Source organism: Natrix helvetica, assembly GCF_964273705.1.
Source record: "Natrix helvetica genome assembly, chromosome: 4".
In the NCBI taxonomy this organism is placed as follows: domain Eukaryota; kingdom Metazoa; phylum Chordata; class Lepidosauria; order Squamata; family Natricidae; genus Natrix; species Natrix helvetica.
The window spans coordinates 348,112-370,660 of NC_138550.1; the positions used below are offsets into that span (position 1 = coordinate 348,112).

The 22,549-nt window shown below is 61.3% G+C and overlaps 2 protein-coding genes across 4 annotated transcripts; one reads left to right on the forward strand and one right to left on the reverse strand.

Annotated features, from left to right (window-relative positions):
- The first annotated feature begins 1,936 nt into the window (after positions 1-1,936).
- FHIP1B (FHF complex subunit HOOK interacting protein 1B) lies at positions 1,937-16,889 on the forward strand. Of its 3 annotated transcripts, XM_081952862.1 has the most exons (13): positions 1,937-1,991; positions 2,128-2,172; positions 10,548-10,834; positions 11,023-11,634; positions 12,647-12,805; positions 13,279-13,365; positions 13,473-13,640; positions 13,981-14,060; positions 14,280-14,449; positions 14,581-15,498; positions 15,847-16,025; positions 16,119-16,281; positions 16,467-16,889. In XM_081952862.1, the coding sequence occupies exons 3-13, from the start codon at positions 10,694-10,696 to the stop codon at positions 16,760-16,762; spliced, it is 2,973 nt and encodes a 990-aa protein (XP_081808988.1). In that variant the 5' UTR covers positions 1,937-1,991; positions 2,128-2,172; positions 10,548-10,693; the 3' UTR covers positions 16,763-16,889. The 3 variants fall into 3 exon arrangements, with proteins under 3 accessions (XP_081808988.1, XP_081808989.1, XP_081808990.1); XM_081952863.1 differs by lacking the exon at positions 2,128-2,172 and having other exon boundaries at positions 1,973-1,991; XM_081952864.1 differs by lacking the exons at positions 1,937-1,991; positions 2,128-2,172 and having other exon boundaries at positions 10,691-10,847.
- A 416-nt stretch (positions 16,890-17,305) lies between these two features.
- On the reverse strand, positions 17,306-20,808 carry LOC309392155 (uncharacterized protein C11orf42; the record flags this gene model as incomplete). Its single annotated transcript, XM_081953161.1, has 3 exons — positions 20,734-20,808; positions 17,855-18,560; positions 17,306-17,439 (listed from the first exon to the last, which is right to left on the reverse strand). Exons 1-3 carry the CDS (start codon positions 20,803-20,805, stop codon positions 17,306-17,308), a joined length of 912 nt encoding a protein of 303 aa, XP_081809287.1. The 5' UTR covers positions 20,806-20,808.
- Between the last annotated feature and the right edge of the window lie 1,741 nt (positions 20,809-22,549).

Here is a 22,549-nt window from a genome sequence, read left to right on the forward strand (position 1 = left end):
GATAGAGCTAAAGAATAAAAGAATTTTGACCGTGGAAGGCCATGATTTGCAAGCAGGCTGGCATACATTCCTATGGGATGATAAAAATAAAACACACAAATACTTTCAAAATCATTTAATTAGAAGAACATTATTGCAAAAATGGCTCAAAATAAAAAAAAATCCACTATGTGAAAATTCCGAATTGGCTATCACCGACAGAAAGGACGACCCATCCAAATTTTATAGATTTGAACAAAATACTAAGATATAGAGACTTAGTTGATAGACAAGGAAACTTAAAAACAATTGAAGAATTGGCAGAACAGAACATGAAAGTTGACTGGCTAACTTACCTTCAAATCAAAACTAAATACAATAAAGATACCAAATTATATGACATTGAAACAGAACCACACGAATTGGATAGAATTATTCAAAGCTCAGATAGAAAGATGATAGGGAGAATATATAAATTTCTCCTGAAGTATAAAATGGAAGAGGAAATTATGATAAAATGGGCACAGAACTTTGGCTAAAATATTGAATTAGACAAATGGGAAAAATTTTGGGGAACAAAGTTAAAAATGGCATTATCAGTTGCATACAAGGAAAACCAGTACAAAATGTTTTATAGATGGCACCTGGCACCAACAAGGTTAGCTAAAATCTCAACAAATACCTCCCCAAAATGTTGGAAATGTGAATAGATACACGGAACATATTACCATTTATGGTGGACCTGTGAGGAGGCTAAAAAATTCTGGGAAAAGATCAAAAATTGGCTGGAGGCAATAACGGGGGTTAAAATAGAATGGAAACCTGAATTTTTAAAATTAGGAATAATGTCTGCGAAATACAAAAAAGAAATCCAGTATTTAATACTATATATAATTACGGCGGCAAGGATTGCCTTTGCCCAGAAATGGAAAAACAAACTAACTGCAAGTGAAGATGAAATAATAAGAAAGGATATGGACTGTGCTGAAATGGACAAACTAACTAAAGAAATTCAGGGAAAATAAGAATCAGAATTCTATCAGAAATGGGATAAATGGTATAGGTGGATGGAGGAAAGAAACAAGAATCAATGAAGGAATATAACAAAACTCAAAAATAATAGTTATGAGTAAAATAAGAGAGTTAAGAATGGTGAAATCCGAATGAAATACAATAGAAGGGGAAATAATATAAGGTGAGCGCTATCGATTGATAATTGCTACTAGAAAGAACAGGAAGCTCCTGTTTGTATTGCATTGTGTAAATGTGTTGTACGTCTAAGTTTTATGTGTGTGTATTTTACATGTTTGTTAATAAAATTGAAAAATTGAAAGAAAAGAAATGGAAGAAGGTTGTATGTGGTTTTTATTTTTGTTTTTTTTAAAATAATTAAAAAAAAACAACGACCCCCCACCCCTCGCGTGGAACCTCGTGACACACGCAGTTAAGAACGACCCCCCCCCTCTTAAGGCTGGGTGGATCCAGCTCCCTCGCCTTGCTTAAGAAAGGTGGCTTCCCGTGAGGGTCGTGTGAGGCTGGGCTGTGTCTGCCACTCTCCAGAGCAGTAACCGGCGGAGCCCCCACCCCCCACCCAGACTCCAGACCAGGCACACAACCCACGCGGCACCCGAAGGCGCCCACAAAACCAGGCAACGGGGACCCCGGAGACAGACCCGGATTTCCAGCCTCTGCCCAAGATCCGCGCTCCAGCTTCGCCGCGTGGAGTGTGGACCTCGCGGGAGAGGAAGGAGGCCGAGCAAGACCCGGGACCCCTCCGGGCAGCAAGAACCCGAGCGCCGCCTTCGGGCCCCGCAAAGCCACCGGCTGAGTGGCGGAGGCCCCCGGGAGGCTCGGAGGGTCCCGGGGCGCCTGCAGAGGGCCGAGGGCGGGGCCTGCAGGTGGGGGCGGGCCGAGGCGGAGACTGCGGCGGGAGGGCTCCTCCTGGCGGGCGGGGCCTGCGCGGGCGGCGGCGCGGGGAAAATGGCGGCGGCGGCAGCGGCGGCGGCAGCCAGGTAAGGCCGCCCGCTGCGCCCGTGGAGGGGCTTGGGGAGCCCCGGCCGCCCCCTCCCCTCCCCTCCCCTCCGCCTCAGGGCCGGGCCTGCGAGCGGGAGCCCAGCTGACCGGCCTCTCTCCCCTTCCCGCCCCCAGTTGCAGCGCCAGCGGGACAGGAGCTCCGCCGGCCCCCCCAGACGGGTAAGCGCGGGCGCTGGGCCGGGGGCGCTGCCGCTCCTGGAGGAGCCCGCCGAGGGTCCCGGGGGGCGGAGGGCCTGCAGAGCGGGGGGCTGGCACGGCGTCGCCCCACCCGCTGCCCCTGCCGGGCTGGGCTGGGCTGGAGGGGCGGCCGTGGCTAAGCGGGCGGCCGTGGCGGCTCTGCTCCGCTGGGGCCCCGGGCTCGCCTCCGCCCTGCCGCAAAGGGGCAGCCCGGTCCTTCGCGGGTGCGCCTGCGGCCTGCTTGCCGCCCGATCGTGGCGGGACAGGGCGGCGGAGGGAAGCCGGGACCCGGGGCTGCCTGCGCCCGAGCAGCGGGGCTGATGGGCGGCTGGGGGGCGTCCGCGTTGGCTCCGGAGCTGCGGGTCCCCCGGGAGGGGAGCCCCTGTGCACCCCGGCTAGGCTTTGGGGCGGGGGGCTTCCGCGACGGGCCGTCTTGGCCGGGGGTCCCTGACCCCGCGGGTGGGTCTCGGCGAGGCTCGCTCCGGGGGCGGCTGAGCCGAGGGGCTGCGGGGGCCTCGGGCGCTCGGCAGGGCGGCGTCTCTCTGCCGACGGGGCTCCCGAGGGGCCGCCGGCTCCGGTGGCGCGGCAGCTGCCCTCATCGGGCTGCGATCAGGCGGCCGCTGCCAGGCAACCGCCGCTGCCCGGGTATCGCCTCTCGGGTGCGTCCATCTGGCCGCAGAGCCTTCCGCAGTCGGCCGGGCATCCTCTTGGCCGCAGAGGGAGCTTTCCGCCTGGGGAGGCCTCTGGGGGGGCTGCGCTGCTTCCGGAAGGGGGGAGGAGGGTCCGTCCAGCGCTTGGGTTGCTGCGCCCAGCCTGCCTGGACATGCCCTGGCTGGCCACTCAGGTGAGGGGGGAGACCTCCAATACCTGCCCCCATGGGTGGCTGTGCTTGGGGGGTCAGGGGAGTTATGCCTTGCCCTCTTTTGGGCCCCCCCCTGGAGGCCAGAGAGCAGCCAGGTCGGGTGGGGGTCTTCTCCAAATCAGAGGGTCAGAAACAGGATGGGGGCTGCTCTGGGGAGGCAGCGTGGAGGATGGGGGGATTGAGGTCATGCCAGAAAACCCCCAAAGTGAAGGCCACTCTCCCTGGACTGAAGGCTTCCTTAGGAGCAGGGCTCTCTTCCCCCTCTTTCCTGGGGGGATTGTCTGCTCCTGACCCCCCTCCAGCACTGCCGGTGCCTCTGTCCGTCCCCGTCCCCCGGTGCCTCTGTCCGTCCCCATCCCCCGTTGCTCCTTCCAAGGTCAGCCAGCCCCTCCGGCAAGCGCCTTGCAAAAGCAGCTAAATTTAGCCCAGAGGCTGTGAAAATGCAGCTCCTCCTTGGCTCAGCAGGTGGGTGGATCCAGGATGGGGGCTGCTGTGCCCCCCCCCCCAGGCTGGAGGTCGAGTTGCTCTCCCTGCCCTCCTGGTGGGCCCCTCCAGGCGGTGTGGAGGGTGCAGGCAGGGCCCTTCTGAGGAGCCGAAGGGCAGCTATCTGTCCCCTACTCTCCCTCAAGCCCTCCTGGGGTTGCCCCTTCTGTTCTGCCCATCTGGTGCAGGGGAAGCCCAAGATTGGAAGGGTGGGCTGTAGGCTCCTGTCTGAGTGGAGCAGCGGTGTGTGTGTGTGTGTGTGGTGGTGCCCTGGAAGCCCCTAGTTGCAGAGTCCGGTGAAGGACTTGCTCAGTGGCTGGGCTTCTCTCTTGCCCCTCCCCTCCCCAACTTGTGGACTTCCTCTTTCTTGGAGTCCTTTTATCACTAGGCGACATCTGTGGGTCACTTGCCCTCGAGTGGGGCCTTGGCAGACCTTCCCCTCTGCTCTCCTCCCCACAGTGTATTTCTGGCTGAGGAGGAGGTTTTTTTTTGGGGGGGGGGACTCCTCCTGCCCTCCTCCCCAGCAAAATAGCTGCAGGCTCTGACTTTCCTCAGCCCCAAATTCACCGCAGGCTGTGGGGCGGGAGCTGCTCCACTCCCAGGGACACCTGTAAGTTCGGCACCACCAAACTTGTGGGGCTGATGGTTTGCACGGAGGAAGTGGGGGGGGGGGAATGGCCTCTAGACTGTCCCTTCCCCCCTAAATATGGGGAAGTGTGGATCACCTGTGCCTTCAGTTGAGAGCCTTCATGCTGCAGTGAAGGGTGGGCTTACCAGGGTGGGGGCCGGGCTACTCCTGCTACCCACCCACAGATAGGGGCCCTCTGAGCATCCTGACTGGCAGCCAAGGGTGGGGGTCTTGTAGAAAGCTCCTCTTTCTGCCCCTCAGCTTCTGCCTGGGGGAACCTGAGGTGACTTGTGCCAAAAGTGGAACCTGGCAATTTTGGGAGGAGAGCTGCAGTTGGCAGGAAGGCAGCCAGGCTAGGCCTGCTGGTTTTCTGCTGGATCTGGGGGAGAGGGAGAACCCATTTGGGGGTGGGGGTGGGGCTGCTGCCAGCATTTGCCCCCCGCCTCATGGGATTCTCTCTGCCCTCCCGCTCCCAGCCTGGCCTTGTGCATCTGGGAGCCTCTGCTGCCCCTTCCAAAAATGAAAGAGCCGCAGTGATGCCACTGTTTGTGTGTCTGTGTCTGTGTGCGTTGCTGCAGTCTCCAGGTGGTTCTGCTGGCCAGTCAGAGGGATCAGGTCCAGAGGGGGCCGGGGCTGCTCTGGAGAACGGCTGCCCACTAGTGAGGCCAAGCTGACCTGGAGGATAGAAGGGGAGGGGGCTGGGGGGGGTCTGCATCTTTTGTGCCCCAGAATTGGGTTGCTCCCAACAGAGGGGTTCATCTGGGGAAGTAACAGGAAGCCCACAAAGACCAACCTGGCATCGTTCTGGCTGCCCTGTCCTGCCGGGTGCCAGCCTCTCCCAGCAAAGTCCCGTTTGAGAGACAGGAGCCACCTGGCAGGGGGAACCCAAGTCCCCAAGGAGGGATATTGGGGTGCTTTCAGGCACTCCCTCCTTGCCCCGCTTTGCTTTGCATGGGGAAGGTCTCCTGGCCTTGAAGGTATCTCGGAGATCATCTAGTCCGACCCACATCAAACAGCATCCCCCCCCAACGGCGCCCTTCCAGGCTCGGTTCGGATGCGGGCAGGGCAGCTCCCTCGTGTGCAATGGGGCTTCCTTGAGCCTCCTGCTGGGTCCCCTCGGACCCTGGGCAATCGTTTTGGAGGCCTCCCCCTCTGCCCCGGCTCCCTCCCTGAGGGGACCTCGGATCGCCTGGGTCCCTCCTCACATGCGCTCCCAGGCCTGGTCCAAGCAGCAGCAGCAGCAGCAGCAGCAGCAGCAGAGGAGAGGAAGGAAGGAGGCTTAGGTCAACCTTTGGTGAGCCACCAAAAGGGCCACGTCCTCTGCATCCTTGCCTCGTGGAAACCCCGCTCCCACCTCTGTTGCTTCCCATGTGAACCCGGTCTTCCTTGAGCCATCGGCCGAGAGCTGGGCATTCTGGAAAAGCGGCCGCTGTTTATCGGCTTGTTTCAGGTTTCCTTTCCCTCTGGGGCACCACGAGGCCCCCCGCGCAGCCTCCCTGCACAACAGCCCTGCGGAGTAGACTGAAGCCCGACTGTCTGGAGCCACTTCCTCCGCCAGGCCAAGGGATGGGGATCCCTTGACCTGATCCTTGACCTGGGATCCCTTGATCCCAGGTCAAGGGGATTCCAGCCCCCAAACGAGCTTAGTTTCTTCAACCCTGTGGGGTATTTCCTTGGCAACCCCCCCCCTCCCTTTGCTCCGACGCCTGGAATGAAGGGAGTCCAGGCATGATTATAGCTCCCCTCCCCCTCATGGGAAGAACTGCAGCCCCATCTGTGGTGGTGCTGACTCAGGGGGGGGGGTTCCCTTGCCTTGCAATGCTGGGCGGGGGGGAACCAAAGGAGAGCAGCTGGAATAGTAGAGGAGGGGGGAGGGGTGGGTGGGTCAGCCCTGGAGGAGGGGGGTCTTCCTGCTGATCCTGGCTGGTCTCTGGAGCAGCCCCAAAGGCGGCCTCAGCAGGCGGGGGGGGGGGGACGGGGCTGCCTGACCGGCAGCAACACAGCAGCCGCTTTTGCATGGGGGGGCAGGGGGGAGTGGGAGCGGTTGGGGGCCACGAGGGAGGGAGGGAGGGAGGGAGGGAGGGAGGCCTCCATGGGCTCAGAGATCCCCATCTTGGGAAGGGGGCCGTTTAGTTGCCGGGGAACCCAACCGCCCCACTAGTGAACCATCACTTCGTGTGCAGGTCAGCATCACTAACTACCCATCCTAGAAGCCACAGCCGAGGGAGGGGCTGATGGGGCTGAGTGGAAGGAAGTGGGCACCACCAGGTACATTTTCCCATCCACCGCAACGAGGCTTTGGTTGGAGGCCCAGTGTTGACTGGCCTTTCTGATTGGGGGCTGATGCCGGGCAGGGCCCCCTTCTGGCCCACTGCCTGGGTGTCCGTCCCCCCCGTCCCCCCCGCCCTTGTCAAGAGCTCCCCGCCTGCCCACCCGGCTGGTTCAGACCGAGATCGGCTGGTGGGCTTCAGTGGTCGGTGTGGGAAGGCCTGGGGCTCGGCTGGGGTTAAGCAGAGATTGGGGGGCTTGGGGAAAGGGCTGCTGCTGCTGAACGTCCGGCCGTTGCAGGGCAGCTGATGGCTCTTGCGGGAGAGGCCGATTCTTCCTTGGAGAGGGCACGGGGGGGGGGGGCGGCTCAGCCACAGTTCGCTGGAGCATCCCTGCAAGGCCAGAAAGCAGGTGCCCCCCACCCCCCCATGAAGGGGCTCTCTTTCTGCCCCTTCATGTCCAGTCAGACGGGGGGGGGGGGGCTTGGAGGGAGGCCATTCTCCTGTCTTGGGCTGCTCCAGCCTCCTTGGGGCTCCTGGCAGTGCCCAGAAGGGGCAAAGTCCACAGATACAGCCAAGCGGCTGCTTCCGCCTTCTCGTCCTGGCCATGGGTGAGTGTGCATAGGGGACGCCTGCCCCATGTTGGGGAGGAGGAGGTAGTCTTGGAAGGGGGGGGCGGTCGGCCCCCTCCATAGGCCTCTGCTGGTGAGGGACGGGGTCTGTCCCAGGGGTGGGAAGGCCCCTGGCCCTGGAAGGAGGTGCAGGGGAGTGGCAGGAGGGCTGGGGATCTTGTGGCACCTTCAGGTGGAGCCCGGCTGTTGGGGGGATGGGGAGAGGCTCCGGGGTGCTGGTGCTGCTGCTGCCCCCACTCAGCACCCCTTGGCCCAGCCCCTCTTTCTCGTGGCCTGGCAGATTCCGGGACGGCCTCTGTCCCTCCCCACAGAGGGGAGGAGTGCCCCTCCTTGGCTGCTGTGCGTGAGCTCTGGGCCGCCCTGCCCTTGCCCAGCGGATAGGGGGCTTCGCTCCCACTGGCTATTGGATGTCTTGCTGGGAGCAAACCCCCCCGCCCCTTCAGCCCTGTGTTTACATCCAGATGGCAGTAGAAGCTGGCCTTGGTGGTAAGGTGGGGGGAGGTCCTGCCAATCCTCCCTCCCTCCTGCTGTGGTGGGATGTGGTTTGGGTCTGGCTCCTTGGGATAATGGGGAGGGGGGTTCAAAACAAGAGGTCCTTTTAAGGGAAGGGGGGGCGCTTTGGTGTTCTCAGCTTGAGCTTAGTTGAATCTTACATTTGTGGCCGTTTTTGGTGCATATGAGAAGCTTTCATGATCCAGCGATCCAAGGCCAACACCCCCCCCCCCCCCGGTCTCCTTTGCGGGGGATGTTTTGTGTTTATTGTGGGGGGGGGGGCTGGTTAAGGATTGGATGCTGGAACAGGGACTCCTACAAGCAGCCTTTACCTCCCGCCTCCATTTCAAGCTTGTGTTTCTACAGGTGTCCTTGAACATTGCAGCTTGTCGTTAAAAGTTACCATACTTAGATATTCCATTGGTCATGCTTTGCAATGGGACCTTTTTTGAAACGCCCTCCTGGGTCAGCTTGAAATCATGCCGCTTTCTGGGTCTTACCTGGAGCTGAGAGGGGCAGCCAATTGGTCTGGCTCAAAGGGCATCTCCCTGCCGGCATCCTTGTGCCAGCTGCCCCCCTCGCCCGCCTGCTGGAGCCGGGGTCCTGAGCCTGGGCAGGCCAAAGAATTGAGATGTAATTGGGATCGGGGCCCGTAAGGCGGGGCTCAGCTTCTCCCATAACTGGGCACACTTGGGCGGGGGGGGGGGGGCAGGCTGGGTGCAGCGGGAGGGCCTTTTGAGGGGGCCTTGCAGGAAGCCCATCCCTGGGGTGGGTGAGGGGAACTCAGGGAATCCCAAGCCGAGCGGAAGGTTCCAGCCTAACCCCCCTGCTTTGAAGCCCCCTGCCTCTCCTCCTTGGGCACGCTTGAAGGGGGCCATGTGCTGAAACATCATCGGTTGGGAAAAAAACACGGCTCACTAGGTCGCCACGATGTAAAAAAGACGTGGAGACTCTAGAAAGAGTGCAGAGAAGAGCAACAAAGAGGATTAGGGGACTGGAGGCTAAAACATATGAAGAACGGTTGCAGGAACTGGGTATGTTTAGCTTAAGAGAAAGAAGGACTAGGGGAGACATGATAGCAGTCTTCCAATATCTCAGGGGTTGCCACAAAGAAGAGGGAGTCAAACTATTCTCCAAGGCACCTGAGGGTAGAACAAGAAGCAATGGGTGGAAACTAATCAAGGAGAGAAGCCACTTAGAACTGAGGAGAAACTTCCTGACAGTGAGAACAATTAATCAGTGGAACAGAAGTTGCCTCCAGAAGTTGTGAATGCCCCAACACTGGAAGTCTTTAAGAAGATGTTGGATAGCCATCTGTCTAAAACGGTATAGAGTTTCCTGCCTAGGCAGGGGGTTGGACTAGAAGACCTCCAAGGTCCCTTCCAACTCTACTATTGTATTGTATCACTAGAAGCCAAGGGAAACACAGGAGTGCAAAGCCAGGACTGAAATTCGCCTGCAAAACCCCAAGTGAAAATGTTTCCCCCCTTAGGCTCCCCCCCCACCGTCCAATCAATTTCGAAGAAGAGGCTTTGGAAACGGCCGCCCTGACTGTCAGCTGGCTGGCATCCGCATTCCTCTCCACCTGGATCGGCCGTGAAACGCTGTGTGGGGCAGGCAGCTCCACTTTCTAAACTTTCCCCTTCCCCCCAAGTGCTCCCCCTCCCTCTCTCCCTCCCCCGAGGGTTCTTGGCAGACTGGCACCGAAGGTCCTGACCCAGATCTGACACCAGATGCTGCATTTTTGCCGTCCTCCTTGGCCCATTGAGTGTGCCCCTGCCCTGCCTGTCCCTTGGCCTGGGTTGGCAGATGTGGGTCATGCCACTTACAGCACCCTCTCAGTGGCACCGCTCTGGGAAGCAGGTCTTGGTTTTTGGCTCCTCTTGCTGCCCTCGTAGTTGGTGGTGCCCTCCTGTCCAGGCCCCCTCCCCATGCCCTCCCCAACCTTGTGGGGAGAAGAGCTGACTGGAGCCAAGGCCAGCCTGCTCTCTTCCCCGCTGCAGCAGCTGAGGGCCTATGGGGCTGAGTCCACATAGGTCCTCTGCTGGCGGTGGCTGCCGATCTTTGCAAACGGGCCACGCTTGCCTCTGAAGGAGCCGAGAGCGTCTGCCTGGCAGGTCCAGATCTCTGCCAGAGCAGCAATGGGGGGATGTTGGCTGGCAGGTCAGGTGGTCCTCTCGGTTCAGGAAGCCCAGCTGGCCCCGGAGGCCGCCTGGCTCCTGGGCACGGTCCCTCGCCTGCACCCATGTGTGGAGGGGCTCCATTTCAGGTCTTGGGAGCAAATCCCTTCCTGCTTCTCTGGGGAGGTTTTGTGGGCAGGGAGGGCCTCTGCCTTGTCAGGACCAGGGACCAGGTTGTGGTGTGCCCTGAGCGAGGGAAGGAGCCCTTCCAGCTGGGCTGAGGCCATTTCAAAGCTTGGCACCAACTGTCAGTAAACCCCGGCCCTGCCCGTTGCCAGAATGACGTTCAGGAAGTGGTTTCTGAGCCTCAGTTCAGCTTGTGATGACAGAACGCGCAGAAGCATTGAAGGGGCCCTTCTTGTGCCATGGGCGCCCAGATGGCAGCTGCCCATCATGTGGCTTTGCTTCCTCCTCCAGCCCTCCCCCCTTCCCTTGGTACCCGAGGAGACCCGGGTGCTCCTTAACAGCAGGCAGCCTTGGGCAGGCCAAAGGGCTGGGGGGGGGGGGGGGGGCTGAGCGCCTTGGGAAAGGCCTGTCTGAGAAACTGGGCTTCCCCAGGGAGGAGAGTCCCAGCCTAGGAAAGCTGGGCTGGGACCGTCTCCCCCACTTCCCCCGCTCGAGGGTCTCTTCTACTCTCCCGAAGGGTTAGGGTCAGCGAAGGCTTGGCGGGGCCTCCCTCCACTCCCGGGGTTAGGAGCAGCTGGTGCTCACCTGCAAAGGTGCCCGAATCATTTGCCTGCCAGTGTGTCTGTCCCCTGCCTTGCTTGCCCCTCAGCTCCCTCACAGCCCTCTTTCTGTCTCTTGTGTCTGCAGCTTGGAACTGCGCCTGTAGCGACATGGATGCCCCAGCCGGGAGACTGGAGGCTTGCCCTCACCTGCTCTTCCTCACGTGAGGCCACCTTTGACCTGCCTGCAGCCCCCAACCCTCCCTGCTGTTCTGATCTGGGAGGCCCCTCCCCATGGAAAAGATGAGCTGGCTGAGCAAACTGAATCCCCGAGCGGCAGCTGGGCCGAGGGCGACCCGGGGGGCCAGCCTGCAGGGCCCGGTGATGGCGGACCCCGAAACCTGCCTGATGGTCTTCAGGAACCACTGGGCTCAGGTGAGTGACTCAGGTGAGTGGCCCAGGTGAGGGGCTTGGGGCAGCCAGGGGCAGCGCGAAGGGCAGCGGAGCACGGGGACCCACAGCCAGCGTGTGTGTGGAGCAGATCGGACGGCTGTGCAAGAGACCCCAACTCAGGGGACCCAGCAGGGGAGGGATCCAGCCCTATACATTCCCTCTCCTGGTAGGTGCTGAGGATCCTGGAGAAGCGTGGGCCCCACGTGGCCCCGGGGGCCACAGATGACCTAAGTGCCGTGCGCAACAACACCTACCAGATGGTGACCCTGCTGGCGGAGGAGCGCCCGTGTGGCGAGCCGGCGATGGGGCCCATCCTGGAGTTTGCGGTCTCGGAGAACGTGCTGGAGCACCTGCTGGGCTGGCACCTGCAGCGGGAGGTGCCCGAGGAGCGCAAGGTGGAGCTGCTGAAGCTGTTCGAGATGCTGATCAGCCAGGCCCACCAGCCGCTGCTGCACCAGAAGGCCGTGGTGGCCCCCCTGCTGCGGCTGCTGGCCCTCTGCGCCGAGCCGACCTCACCCCTGCTGGAGACCAACTTGGTGCTGTTGCTGAATCAGCTCTGCGTCTCCGTGGCCCGGGATCCCCCGCTGCTGGAGCTCTTCTTCCACAGCCCCTCCGAGCAGGGACCCCCCGACCTGCTGCTCTTCTCCCTCCTCATCCCCTTCATCCACCACGAGGGGGTCGTGGGCCAGCAGGCGCGGGATGCGCTGCTCCTGCTCATGGCCGTGTCGTCCGGCAGCCGGACCGTCGCACGCTACATCACCGAACACTCCTACTTCTGTCCGGTAAGGCCGCGGAAATCAGCTTCCGGGTATTTTTTCCCTGCCAGCCCAGGGGACGCATCGGCACCCGTCGCCCTGCTGGTTCGGTTGGGACCCAGCTGCCTTTTGGAGCCTCTCTTGGCTTTCGTTCCCAACCCAACGCCCGCCTGGCGGCCTCCTGTTTCCATTCTTCTTTTGAACAGCTGTCCTCAAGCGGTGCTCTCACCCCCGTTGTTTTTTCAGGCTTCTGCCTTGTTTTGAGCTGAGGTTTTGGTTCTATTTGTTACCCTGTTGCTAGAGAGTGGTGAGCCGGTTTTAGAAGCAAATGTGGGCACCCAGAATTGCAGGCTGTGGAGGGAGGAGAAGAGACTGAAAATGTCAGGCCAGAAATAGCAGAGACGCTGCTCCTTGTCTCGGGCTGCGCTTCCTCCGTGGGCTCCTTCGGCTGACCCTCGTCTGCGGCAGGGCCGGCCAGCAGGCTTGCTGGCTCTGCGCTGGCCTGACTGTGCCCACCTGTCAGCTGCTGCTCAGACTGTGGAGGTGCTTCCCGCACGGAGCCCAGCCGGTTCCAGCAGTCAGCCCACACGGGCATTGGAGGGGTGGGGGCTTGACTGCCCATTTGCCTACCCCCCACTGGGAAAGGCTGCCTGCCCCCTCCCCCTTCCCCAGATGAGTGCAAAGGAGGCAGCTTGGCCCTGCTGGTCCCTGGGCAGCTTCTTGTCCCTGGGCAGGCACCAGGACACTTGGAACGCTTGAGCTGTGTGTGGGGGGTGGGGTGGGTGGGGGGGTGGTAGCAGCTCCCATCAGCATCCTGGATGGAAGTGGAGAGACTCTCTTTGCTGCCTGGGGAGTTTTAGGAGCTGAAGGTCCAGGCGTCTTCATCAGGGGGCCGAGGGTGAGAAAGGCCTCATGGCAAGGCAGGCCTCAGGGAAGCCAAAACTGCTTCACAGAGCAATAGGGCAGCTGTCTGCACTGGGGGAGATGTTCCGTCTCCCCCTCCCCCCCCATCATGACAGCTTCTTCAACCCCCACCTAGGTCCTGGCCACGGGGCTGAGCGCCCTCTACTCCTCACTGCCCCGCAAACTTGAAGTCCGCGGGGACGATTGGCACTTCCTGCGCCGGGAGGACTGGATTGGGGTCCCGTCACTGGTCCTCTTCATGAACTCCCTGGAGTTTTGCAATGCGGTCATCCAGGTAAGGCCTCTGTCCAGTGGGGTGGAGGGGAGAGAAGGCATCCAGGAGCCGCCTCAGCCCCCCAGTGGACCTGGCCCAGAAGGTCTCGCCTGGAGAGCTGAGCGGAGTCTTGGCCTTCAGCTCTTGCGGAATCTGGAGGAACGTGGGAGGAGCCCAGAGGGAGGGTGGGGGGGGTGGGGTCTCTCTTGCTCTCCACGTGCAAACAGGGCTAGCCTTCACTCATAGGTTGGTCTCTGTGGATCCTGCCCCTCCCACGTTTCACGCAGGGCCCCTGTCCACCTTTCTTGAACACCCCCCCCCCTTGCAGGTAGAACCTCAGGCCATTCTTTATGAGCCCCCCTCCCTGATGTATGGGGGGGAGAGGTTGTGGGAGAGACATTTTGTGGGTCTTCCCAGCAGCTCTGAGCTGCTGCTCCTCCTCTCGTGGGTCCTGGCTGGGCAGCCCTTCGGATTCCTGCCCCTTTTTCTGGCAGGTGGCTCACCCGCTGGTCCAGAAGCAGCTGGTGGATTACATCCACAACGGGTTCCTGGTTCCAGTGATGGGCCCGGCTTTGCACAAGGTGAGGGTGAAAGGGGGGCGACGCCCCTGGGAAAACTGCCTCGCTTGTGCTTTGATTCCTGGGCCCTCCAGCTGCGGGGCCTTTGCTGAGCTCCCTCTGTCCGCCAGACGTCCATCGAGGAGATGATCGCCAGCACGGCCTACCTGGACCTCTTCCTGCGCAGCGTCAGCGAGACGCCCCTGCTGAAGACCTTCCTGCGCTTCCTGCTGCTCCACCACCACGACAGCACCACCATTCTGGACACGCTGGTGGCACGCATCGCCAGCAACTCCCGGGTGAGGCGGCCAGCCTGGCAGGGGCACTGGGGGTGGGGGGGTGGGGAGCACGCTGCTTTCCCACGAGGGAGGCCGGGGGGAACAGGGGAAGGCTGAAAACAGGCATTGCTCCCCCGCAAGCCAGTGTCCAGAAGAGGGAGACCCCCATCACACACAGCCCCCCTCCAGGAGCAGCAGCTCAGCTTGCCAGGAGGGCTTCGTGGCTCAGGGTTGCAGAAAGTGTGTGTGTGTGTTGGGGGGGGGGGGGGCTTGTGACCTTTACCTAGTTCAGGTGGGGGGAGGAACTCGGGGGGGGGGGGGCTGCTTCCTCTAATTCTGCCCCTTCTCCTTGTCCCCCCAGCTCTGCATGGTCTCCCTCAGCCTCTTCCGGACGCTGATTGGCCTGCACTGCGAGGACGTCCTGCTGCAGCTGGTGCTGAGGTAGTGGGGGCTCCTTGCAGGGGATAATGAGGGGCTTGCTTTGCCCAGGAGGCAGGAGCTGTTGCCCAAGAAGGGTGGGGCAGCAAGGGAAGGGAATGGCTCCCCAGCCGTGCTGAAGAGGAAGAGGAGCTCCCCCTGGTGGGCCCCTAAGCACCCTGCAGGTGGTGCCACAGCTCTTCAGACACCAGCTTCTCTCCACCCCCCACCCCCCACCCCCAGGTACCTGGTCCCCTGCAGCCATGTCATGCTGAGCCAGAAGAGAGCGGTCAAGGAGCTGGACCTGTATGGCAAGGCTGCTGCCAAGTTCCTCTCGCTCATCCCTCGCTGCTGCAGCCCAGAGAGCCTGCCCGGCCCCGACCAGGAGGAGGAACGGGCAGCCTGGTCCAAGGGTGAGGCTGGGGGCGGGTAGCGAGAGCCCACCCGAAAGGCCTCCCTCCCGGGGCGCCTCTTCCTGCGCATGCAGAGCCCCTCCTGTGGAGGCTTTCTGGCCTTGGTTGACCTTCCTCCTCCATGTCCCCAGGCCAAGGCAGCCCCAGCGTGGACTCTTCCTCCGTGGTGACCGTCCCCAGGCCCTCCACGCCATCTCGCATCTCCTTCTTCACCCGCCAGTCCAGCTTCAGCACGGAGGCCCCCAGTCCCACCCCCCGCTCTCCAGAGACGCCCACGGGAAGCCCCGGTCACCGTCCCGGCAGGTGGGATGAAGTCTCGGAGCTGGAAGGGAATTACCTGGAATACCTGCGGGATGCACGGCTCAACATCGACCTCTGTGTCCAGGCCTGTCACGTCTGGTCAGCTCCCTACGATGGGGAGGAGCCCAATGCCATCAGCTTAGCTCTGCCTCCGGGTGCCTCCTCAGCAGCCAACATGTCCGTCCATCCCAGGGGCCCCCTGCCAGACCCTGCACCTGCCTCCCCCCGGACTAAAAAGAGGGGGGCAAGCCTGGAAGGGGCTTCTGCCAGCCTGCCGCCCAGCACTGCCCCACCAGCGGACACCAAAGACAAGCACCCTCTGCTTAACGGGGCCCACGTGGACACTGGCATCAAGAAGGGCCGCTGGTGCCCCCCCGAGGGCCCCTTGGAGAACGGGTCAGTCCCGTCCCCCAACCTTTGGGAAGGCGCCTCCTACCTGGACTTGCTCGCGGATGAGGGGTTGAGCCAGGCCCCTCTGGAGAATGGGGCGTCGCTGACGGCGGAGGAGTTCCACCAGGAACTGTGTCAGCTGCAGGACGAGATGGCTAACGGGGGCCGAGCCGAGGAAGACCCTGGCGTGGATCCCCCACCTGAGCCTGAACCGCTTTCCCGGGAGGAAGAGGAAGCCTACCACTGCTTTTCCTCCTGCCCCGAGGGCTCGGCCCCCGCCCCACCTGCCGACCCCTTGTCCCAGATCATCATCAGCCCCCCCCGGGCCTCGGGGCAGCCTCCCAGCCAGCCATTCACCGGTGAGTTTCTTCCTTCCCACCTCAGACAGTTGGCATTCCAGGGAAGGATCTGGCAAAACTTTGGAAAGTCTGTTTCTGAAACGGCCCTTGTGATGGAAGCTGCTGCCTGGTCATTTGGCCGGGGGGCAAGATGGGGTCTTCTGGATTGCTGCCAATGAGCAGGTTGAGGGCGGTTCCAGGCCCATGTGGGGGAGCGGAGGAGTCCTTCCCGTCTCAGGCTGGCTCTCGGGTCCAGTGTAGGCCAGCCAAGAGGCTGGATAGCTCCCCTTCCTAGTCCTGGGCAGCAGCCCAGGGCCTGGCGTTGCCCACATCTTGGTCCACCCGCCTGATGGCCTTCTGTGTCCGCAGGACCCTTCCTGGCCATCCTGCTGGCCAAGCTGGAGAACATGCTGCAGAACTCGCTCTATGTCAACTTCCTGCTGACGGGGCTGCTGGCTCAGCTCGCCTGCTACCCGCAGCCCCTCCTGCGCTCCTTCCTCCTCAACACCAACATGGTCTTCCAGCCCAGCGTCAAGTCCCTACTCCAGGTAGCGCTGCAGCTAGGGGGGAGGGGGAGGGGCGCCCCCGCCCTCCCCTGCGGAGGGTGGCTGAGGGCCTGGCTGCTTCTCCCCCTCCGGCAGGTCCTGGGCTCCGTGAAGAACAAAATTGAGGGCTTCGCGGACAGCCAGGAGGACTTCCCCTCGCTGCTCTTCAAGGCCAGGAAGTACCTCATTGCCCGGGCCAGGCCGGACGCCCCGGATGCCACCAACCCCCTTCCCCCCTTACGCCGTCCTGAGGCCCTCGGTGAGCAACGCTGGGCATGGCTGGGGATCTGCCCATGGGCACTGGGCAAGGAGGAGGAAGGGCACCTGGGGGTCGCTGGGTGTGGGTGTGAGGGGCTCCCCCGGGACAGTTGCCTTGGGGAGGCTCAGCCTTTGTCCACTGGCCCTAAGGCTGCCGATCCTGACCCCTGCTCACTCTCCCGCCAGTGAAGAGCCGGAAGCCCACCATCGGGGAGCTGATCATGCGCCACACCAACAGCCCCACGCGGGCCCGCCAGGCCGCCCAGCTGGCCCTGCAGCATGTGCGCGAAGGCCAGGTGCTGCAGGCACTCTCGGGGGGCTCCCTCTTCCGCGGCTCTGCCGAGAAGCAGAGCGAAGCGCTGCGGGTGAAGAACGCCGTCTACTGCGCGGTCATCTTCAGCGAGTTCCTCAAGGAGCTGGCGGCCATCGCCCAGGCCCACGCGGTCACCTCACCCTTCCTGCTGGAGCCTCCCCTGGAGTGACACGCCCACCACCTCTCCTGCCCGTTGGGGGGGGCACCCGCAGGGAGGCCCCTCCCTTTTTAAAACTCCATACCAGGAAATGGACCTTTTTAATTTATTGGGAATGAATGCTTTTTTCTGGAAAAAATTGTTTGTTGCAATATATATATATATATATTGCCACCTCCCGCCCATCCCGATGGGGGCCTTGGGTGAGGACGTCTCCATGGCCAGCCCTCTGTCCAGCCCTTCTCCCTCTCTCTGCCCCCTGACCTCTGGGAGGGGGGGGCACCTCAAGTTCCCTAACCAGGCTTTGGGCAGCCGTGCTATGGAAGCCCCTTCCCTAGGGCCAGGTTGCCAAGGATCCATGCTGGGCCCCCTCACAGGGCTGGGCTTCCTTGCCCTCTGGGGGCCGGAGGGGCCCTGCTGTCCCCCATGAAGAAAATGCCCTGCCTGTCTGGACAACAGGCCCCACCCCGAGCCAGGCCAGAGTTTGGGCATTGCTACGTGCGAAAAAAGGCCATTTATTGCTGGGTGAGGGGTGGGGTGGGGCTGCCGTCCAGGTCACTCTTCCGTGTCGCTCTCGGCGGCCGCGATGCTCTGCAGGAGGGGCAGGGACATGCAGTGCCTCTCGGGGTCAGCCAGGCTGCCGCAGGAGAAGCCCAGCTTGGGCCGTCGCTGCTTGAAGGGCCATTTCCCTGTGGGGACGCAGAACAAGGAGGGGGGTCGTGGCAGGAGTCCCCCAGGGAAAAAAAGCCCCTACTACTGCTACTACTGCTACTACTACTACTACTACTTGCAGAGGGGTAGGCGGGTGTCTCTCCGGGGCAGGGAATGAGCGAGCAGGGAGGCCTTGCCCTCCAGCCAAGCTAGAAGAGGCTCCTTGGGCTCCAGGGAGACCACCCAGTGGGAGGGAGGGGGGCCCTTTGCCCGGCACCCCACAGGGGGAGAACCTGCTGGGAAGGCCAGCTGAAGCCCCCCTGGGTTCTCTGGAGAAACTGGCCCTCCTGGGTTTGGTTTTCTGGGGAGCGGGGCGGGGTGGGTGGGGGAAGCCCAGGGACTCCATCCCTGCCTTGAGGGAGAAGGCAGCGTCCGTCCCCCCCGTTTCCTCACCTGCCACCGTCCGCAGGGGCCTGCCCAGGGCCCTCCACCGCTTGCGCAGGGCCGTGCTCTCTCTGGGCAGGGGGGCCTCCAGAGCCCTGGCTGGGGAAGAAGCCTCCAGGATGGCCATCCTCACCCAGGCTGCCCTGGCGGGCAGGCTGTGGCCAATGGGCTTCTGGGAGCCCAGCACGCCTTTGTGGCTGAGGGCGAACTTGAGGCAGGAGAAGGCCACGGGGAGGGGCTGCTCCTGGACAAAGTGCTGGTGCTCAGCCTCCTGGGTGACGGCCAGCGAGAGGCTGCCGGCGTAGAAGACCTCGTGCACCACGTAGAGGCTGCTCTGGGAGCGCAGCCAGGGCAGGTCGGGGCGCAGGGCCACCGTCCCTGGACGCAGGGCCAAGAAGGCCACCTTCTTATGGACGCCGGCCATGCAGAGGCGGATGTGGCGCAGGGCTCCATCCACCAGCCGTGTCTCCTCGTAGCGGGACTCGCCCCTCACCCGAGCGCTGTACTCGCGGGTGCAGTGGGTCAGCTCCCTGGGGGCAGGCCCCCCGGGCAGCAGGCTTTCCAGGGTCCCGATGGGCACCAGGCAGCTCTGCCTGCGCAGGAGACTCTGCCCCAGCTGGGCCTTCTTGATCAGCACTGTCAGGAGGTCGTAGGAGGCGGCGTCTTCCAGGAAGGGCACCGGCACCACGGTGGGCCCGAAGCGCTCCTCAATGACCTGCGGGGAGACACGGGGAGAGTAGGCCTCCCTGCCTTTGGGAGCAGACGTGTCACTCCACCTCCCCTGCTTCCCCGCTGGAAGAGAAGGGCCAGGTATGGGAGGGAGGGGGCCACAAAGGTTAGGGGTGGGAGGGGCAATGGAAGGATGCCACCGCTCAGCCTGTTTCAAGAGAAAATGAAACCTGGGACCCAAACCATCCGGGGGAGCCAGTGGACCCCCTCCCCTGTTTCTCAGCAGGAAGAGGGATGCTGGGACTCTGCTTCTCCCTCTCCCGCTGGCTGGGAAGTGGGGCGCTTGTGGCCTGTCCTCGGCGGAGCTTTAGAACCTCCTCACAGACCAGCCAAGCGGGTTTTCCAAGTGATGTTTGGGCTCTTGAGATCTCGCATGATTTCCCGAGAGAAAGCTCCCTCCTCTGCTCCATCCAGATCTTCTCAACCACCTCCGGATAAGGACCCCTTCTCCCGGGGCTCTTACCTGGACCCGTGTGCCCAGAGGCCAGGATACATGCTGGCATTTCTGTGCCCTTGTATGGAGGGTTTGGCATCCCTAGGAGACGCAACCGGACTCTTCTCGTCCTGTATAGACATGGCTGCCTCTGGGCGCCTCCACCCTTGTCCCAGCCCTTGGTCTCCTGCTCTTCCCCAGCTCCCTTCTCTCTCTGCTGCCGGATTCAGCTCGGAGCCTTCCCAGTTCCCACCAGGCACAAACCTCCCTTGCCAGGTGCTGGGTCCCATCCTTTGGGAATAGCCCCCTCCCCCATATTTCCAGTCCTCCCTCTCCTGCCCAGCCCTTCATCACCCCTGGCAGGGTCTCCAAGGCATGCCCCTCCCTGGGAGGATCAGCAGGGCAGTGCCTCCTTCGTCTTCAAAGGCTCCTGTCTCACCTGATAGGCCAGCCTTTCTCAGCCTTGGAGACTGGGGACTTCAATTCCCAGAATTCTGCAGCCAGCAGGGATTCTGGGAGTTGAAGTCCTTCAAGTGACAGAGCTTAAGCACCTTGATAGGCGGTCTGGGGGGGTGGTTGCCCGGAGGAGACTCAAGCCCCCAGCCCCTCCCCTCCTGGTTTTCTCCTCCGAATGGAAGGCGGCACATCGGCTGCAGGAGCCAAGAGCAGCTCCCTCCCTCGGCCGCCCCCTCCTCCTTGGCGGCAGCAGCAGCAGCACTGGGTCCCCTTGGAGCCCTGCCAAGTCCTTCCGGTCTGCTCTTCCATTCAATTGTGCTCCTGCTACTTGTGGAGAGCCTGTTCTCCAGTACGTGTCCTCCCCCCATCCCCCCCCCCCCGGTGAACATCTCTTGCCTAATCTGGCTTTAATGGTGCCAACACATCTACCCAGTTTTCTTGGTAACAATGCCAGTCTGGAGGCGGCTTCCTTTTGTCTTAGTCCAGGCGGGATTTGGCATTTTCCCTCTTGGGTGGATCATCCCCCCTGCAGAATCCCCCCCCCCCCGGGCTAAGGCTGAGCCCTGGGCCGCTTCCTGCTGGTTGGGATTGAAAGTCCTCCCCTATTGATCAGGGACCCAAACTGGCGATCAGGCAGAAGACCAGCTTGAGCCAAACCGGATGTTAGTTTGGCCTGGAGAAGTGATCTTTCTGCAGGATCCAATCTGGGTTGATCACCAGGACCGGAACTTTAGGCTTCCGAGTTTTGGGCCTCCTGCTGGAGCCCATCCGGAGGGAGCTTCTCTCCAGCAGAGGGGGGGGGGGGGCTTTGGGCTGTTCTGGGCATTTACTTGGTACTTAGCAGTGGGTGGCTTTTTAGGTGTTGATTGGAAAGCCCCACACAAGAGGCACCACGTAAACACATGCACAGAACATCCGAAAGCACCTCCCTTCTGCTAGAGAGAGATTCCCTCTGGAGGGGCTCCAGCAGGAGTCCGAAAGCTGGGAAGCCTGAAGACTGACCCAGATTGGATCCCGCAACATTATCCCGGGACACATAGATTCAATTTCATTCGTGAATGACCTTCCTCTTGCTCCCAGGATCTTATTCATTCGGCTGCCATCGTTTCAGATTGCAAGTGCATCTCTCCCCCCTCCTCCTCTTGCAAATTGATGGATTTTGGAGCCATCTCCACCAATCAAGAGAACCGTTGGCTCCTGCTGCTGCCCCTGACTCACATCCAGGCTGGACCCAGAGCCCTCCCCGGTGCCAGCTCTTCCCTGCTCTCACCTTGTCCCGGATCAGTTCCCAGTTGGCATCTGCCTCGCTGATCTTGAGACTCGGGGTCCCTCCGCTGTCCATCTTGCCTGCTGCAGGGCTGGCCCGCAAGGGCTCTGTGGCAGGGTGGGCCATGAGGGGAGCCAGGAGAGACAGGGGAGCCAGTTGGGGAGCTCCGGAGGAGGGTTTTCCCCCAGGGTCCTGGAGGCAGCAGGGCCAGGGCACCAGCACAGAAGGCCACCTGGTCTGTGAAGTCACAAAGGGGGCTCTGCTTGCATCACCTGGGTGAGAGGAGGAGGAGGAAGCAGCGCCCTTCCTCTGCCGTGTATGTGTGTGTGTGTGTGTGTGTGTCTGCAGCCACAAATTCTGGGAACTGGCGCAGAGGGAGAGCCAGCCCTGTGAGGTAGGACGAATGAGAAAACTGACTCCCCAAGACCGGGTGAAACTATTGTTATTGGCTTCAGTAACAGGATCTTGAAGGCCTGACTGCATTGGCCCCTCCCTCCCTGCCTCTTCAGTGTGTGTGTGGGGTGTTCCTTGCAGGGTTTCCACGCGGCGGCAACCACACCTGATCACAAACAAGCAAGATTTAACCATCCCCAGGAGGCAGCTGATCAGACTCTACGGTAAGAACTGCTACGCCAAGGAATCCCTTTCAGTTCATCCCAGAGAGGAGTTCTGGTCACCTTCCTAAATCCCAGCAAATCCAGGGAAAAGGAGATGCTCCCCCAGTCTCTCCCACTCCCTTCCCTAACCCCTCCCCTCTCCCACTCTGTATGTGTGTGTGAAAGAGGGGGGGGGGCTCAATCTGCTCAGGAAGCCTCCAAGATTCCTGTCGATGGTTCTGATGGGGGAATCCTGAGGGATCCCCTCTTCCCAATCACGTTGGCTGGGAAGAAACCTTTGGGAGCAGCCCCTTCTATAGGTAGGGAGCTGCCAACTATCAGGCTTTAAATGTGGCACCCAGAGTGCCATTCATTGCAAGTGGCACCTCTGGGAAGTGAGGCTTGCTTGAGCTGCTACCATCTGGATCAGCTGCAGCTCCAGAATGGCCTTCAAGGGCAGCCCCACCTAGAGTGCCTGGTGCTAGTCCAGACAGACAGAGACAGTCTAGATGTGATAAGGCACGACGGGTGTGAATGGCCTGGTCAGGTTGGCCAGTTGAGTTGCGCCCATGCATGTCCAGGTGAGCTGTCCTATGCTCTCCCCTGGGCCTCCTTCCCTGGCACACCAGGGGCCGCTCTGTGGTGCTGTCAATTCAGCCATGCCAGGACCAGCTGGTGCAGCTGCTGTAGAGCTTGTGGGAGCCCAGCTTGCCCCACTGCTGCAGAAGAGAGCTTCTTGGGCACAGCTGCAGTGAGAGCTGGCTGCCCTCCAGCAGGCTGCATGGCTGGCATAACGGAGGCTGCTGCCACTCTTCTCTGGTTGCACCCGCTGGCAGCTCTCAAGCCATCTGTTGGCAGCCTCGGAGCCCCACTGCTGACAGGGCTGGATCTGGAAACGGCTGCCCTGCTCGCCCCCAGACGGCCTGGGCTCCCCTGGGCCCTCAGTAGCACCAGCCTGGGAGCCTTTGGCTAAAGGAAGGGCTCCCACCCTCCTGCCCAGGGCCTAGAGGGAGGGAGGGACCCGGGCACCACCCTGGCAAGGCTGTTCCTTGCTCTGCCCTCCAGGATGCTCTTTGTCCTGGTTTTGCCCTCCCCTGTTGTTCCTGGCTATCCCTGTGGAGATTCTCCTCCACGCATGGTTGACCCAAAGGCACTTTTCCCAGAGGCCCAGATTTTCTTTGCTTTTCCTGGAAGACGTTTTGCTTCTGAAGCAGCTTCTCGGA

Coding starts and splice junctions, on each gene's coding strand:
- FHIP1B (XM_081952862.1), top strand. CDS start 10,694: ATGGAAAAGATGAGCTGGCTGAGCAAACTGAATCCCCGAGCGGCAGCT. Junction 13,366..13,472: donor TGGGCCCGGCTTTGCACAAG/GTGAGGGTGAAA, acceptor TCTGTCCGCCAG/ACGTCCATCGAGGAGATGAT. Junction 14,450..14,580: donor ACGGGCAGCCTGGTCCAAGG/GTGAGGCTGGGG, acceptor CCATGTCCCCAG/GCCAAGGCAGCCCCAGCGTG.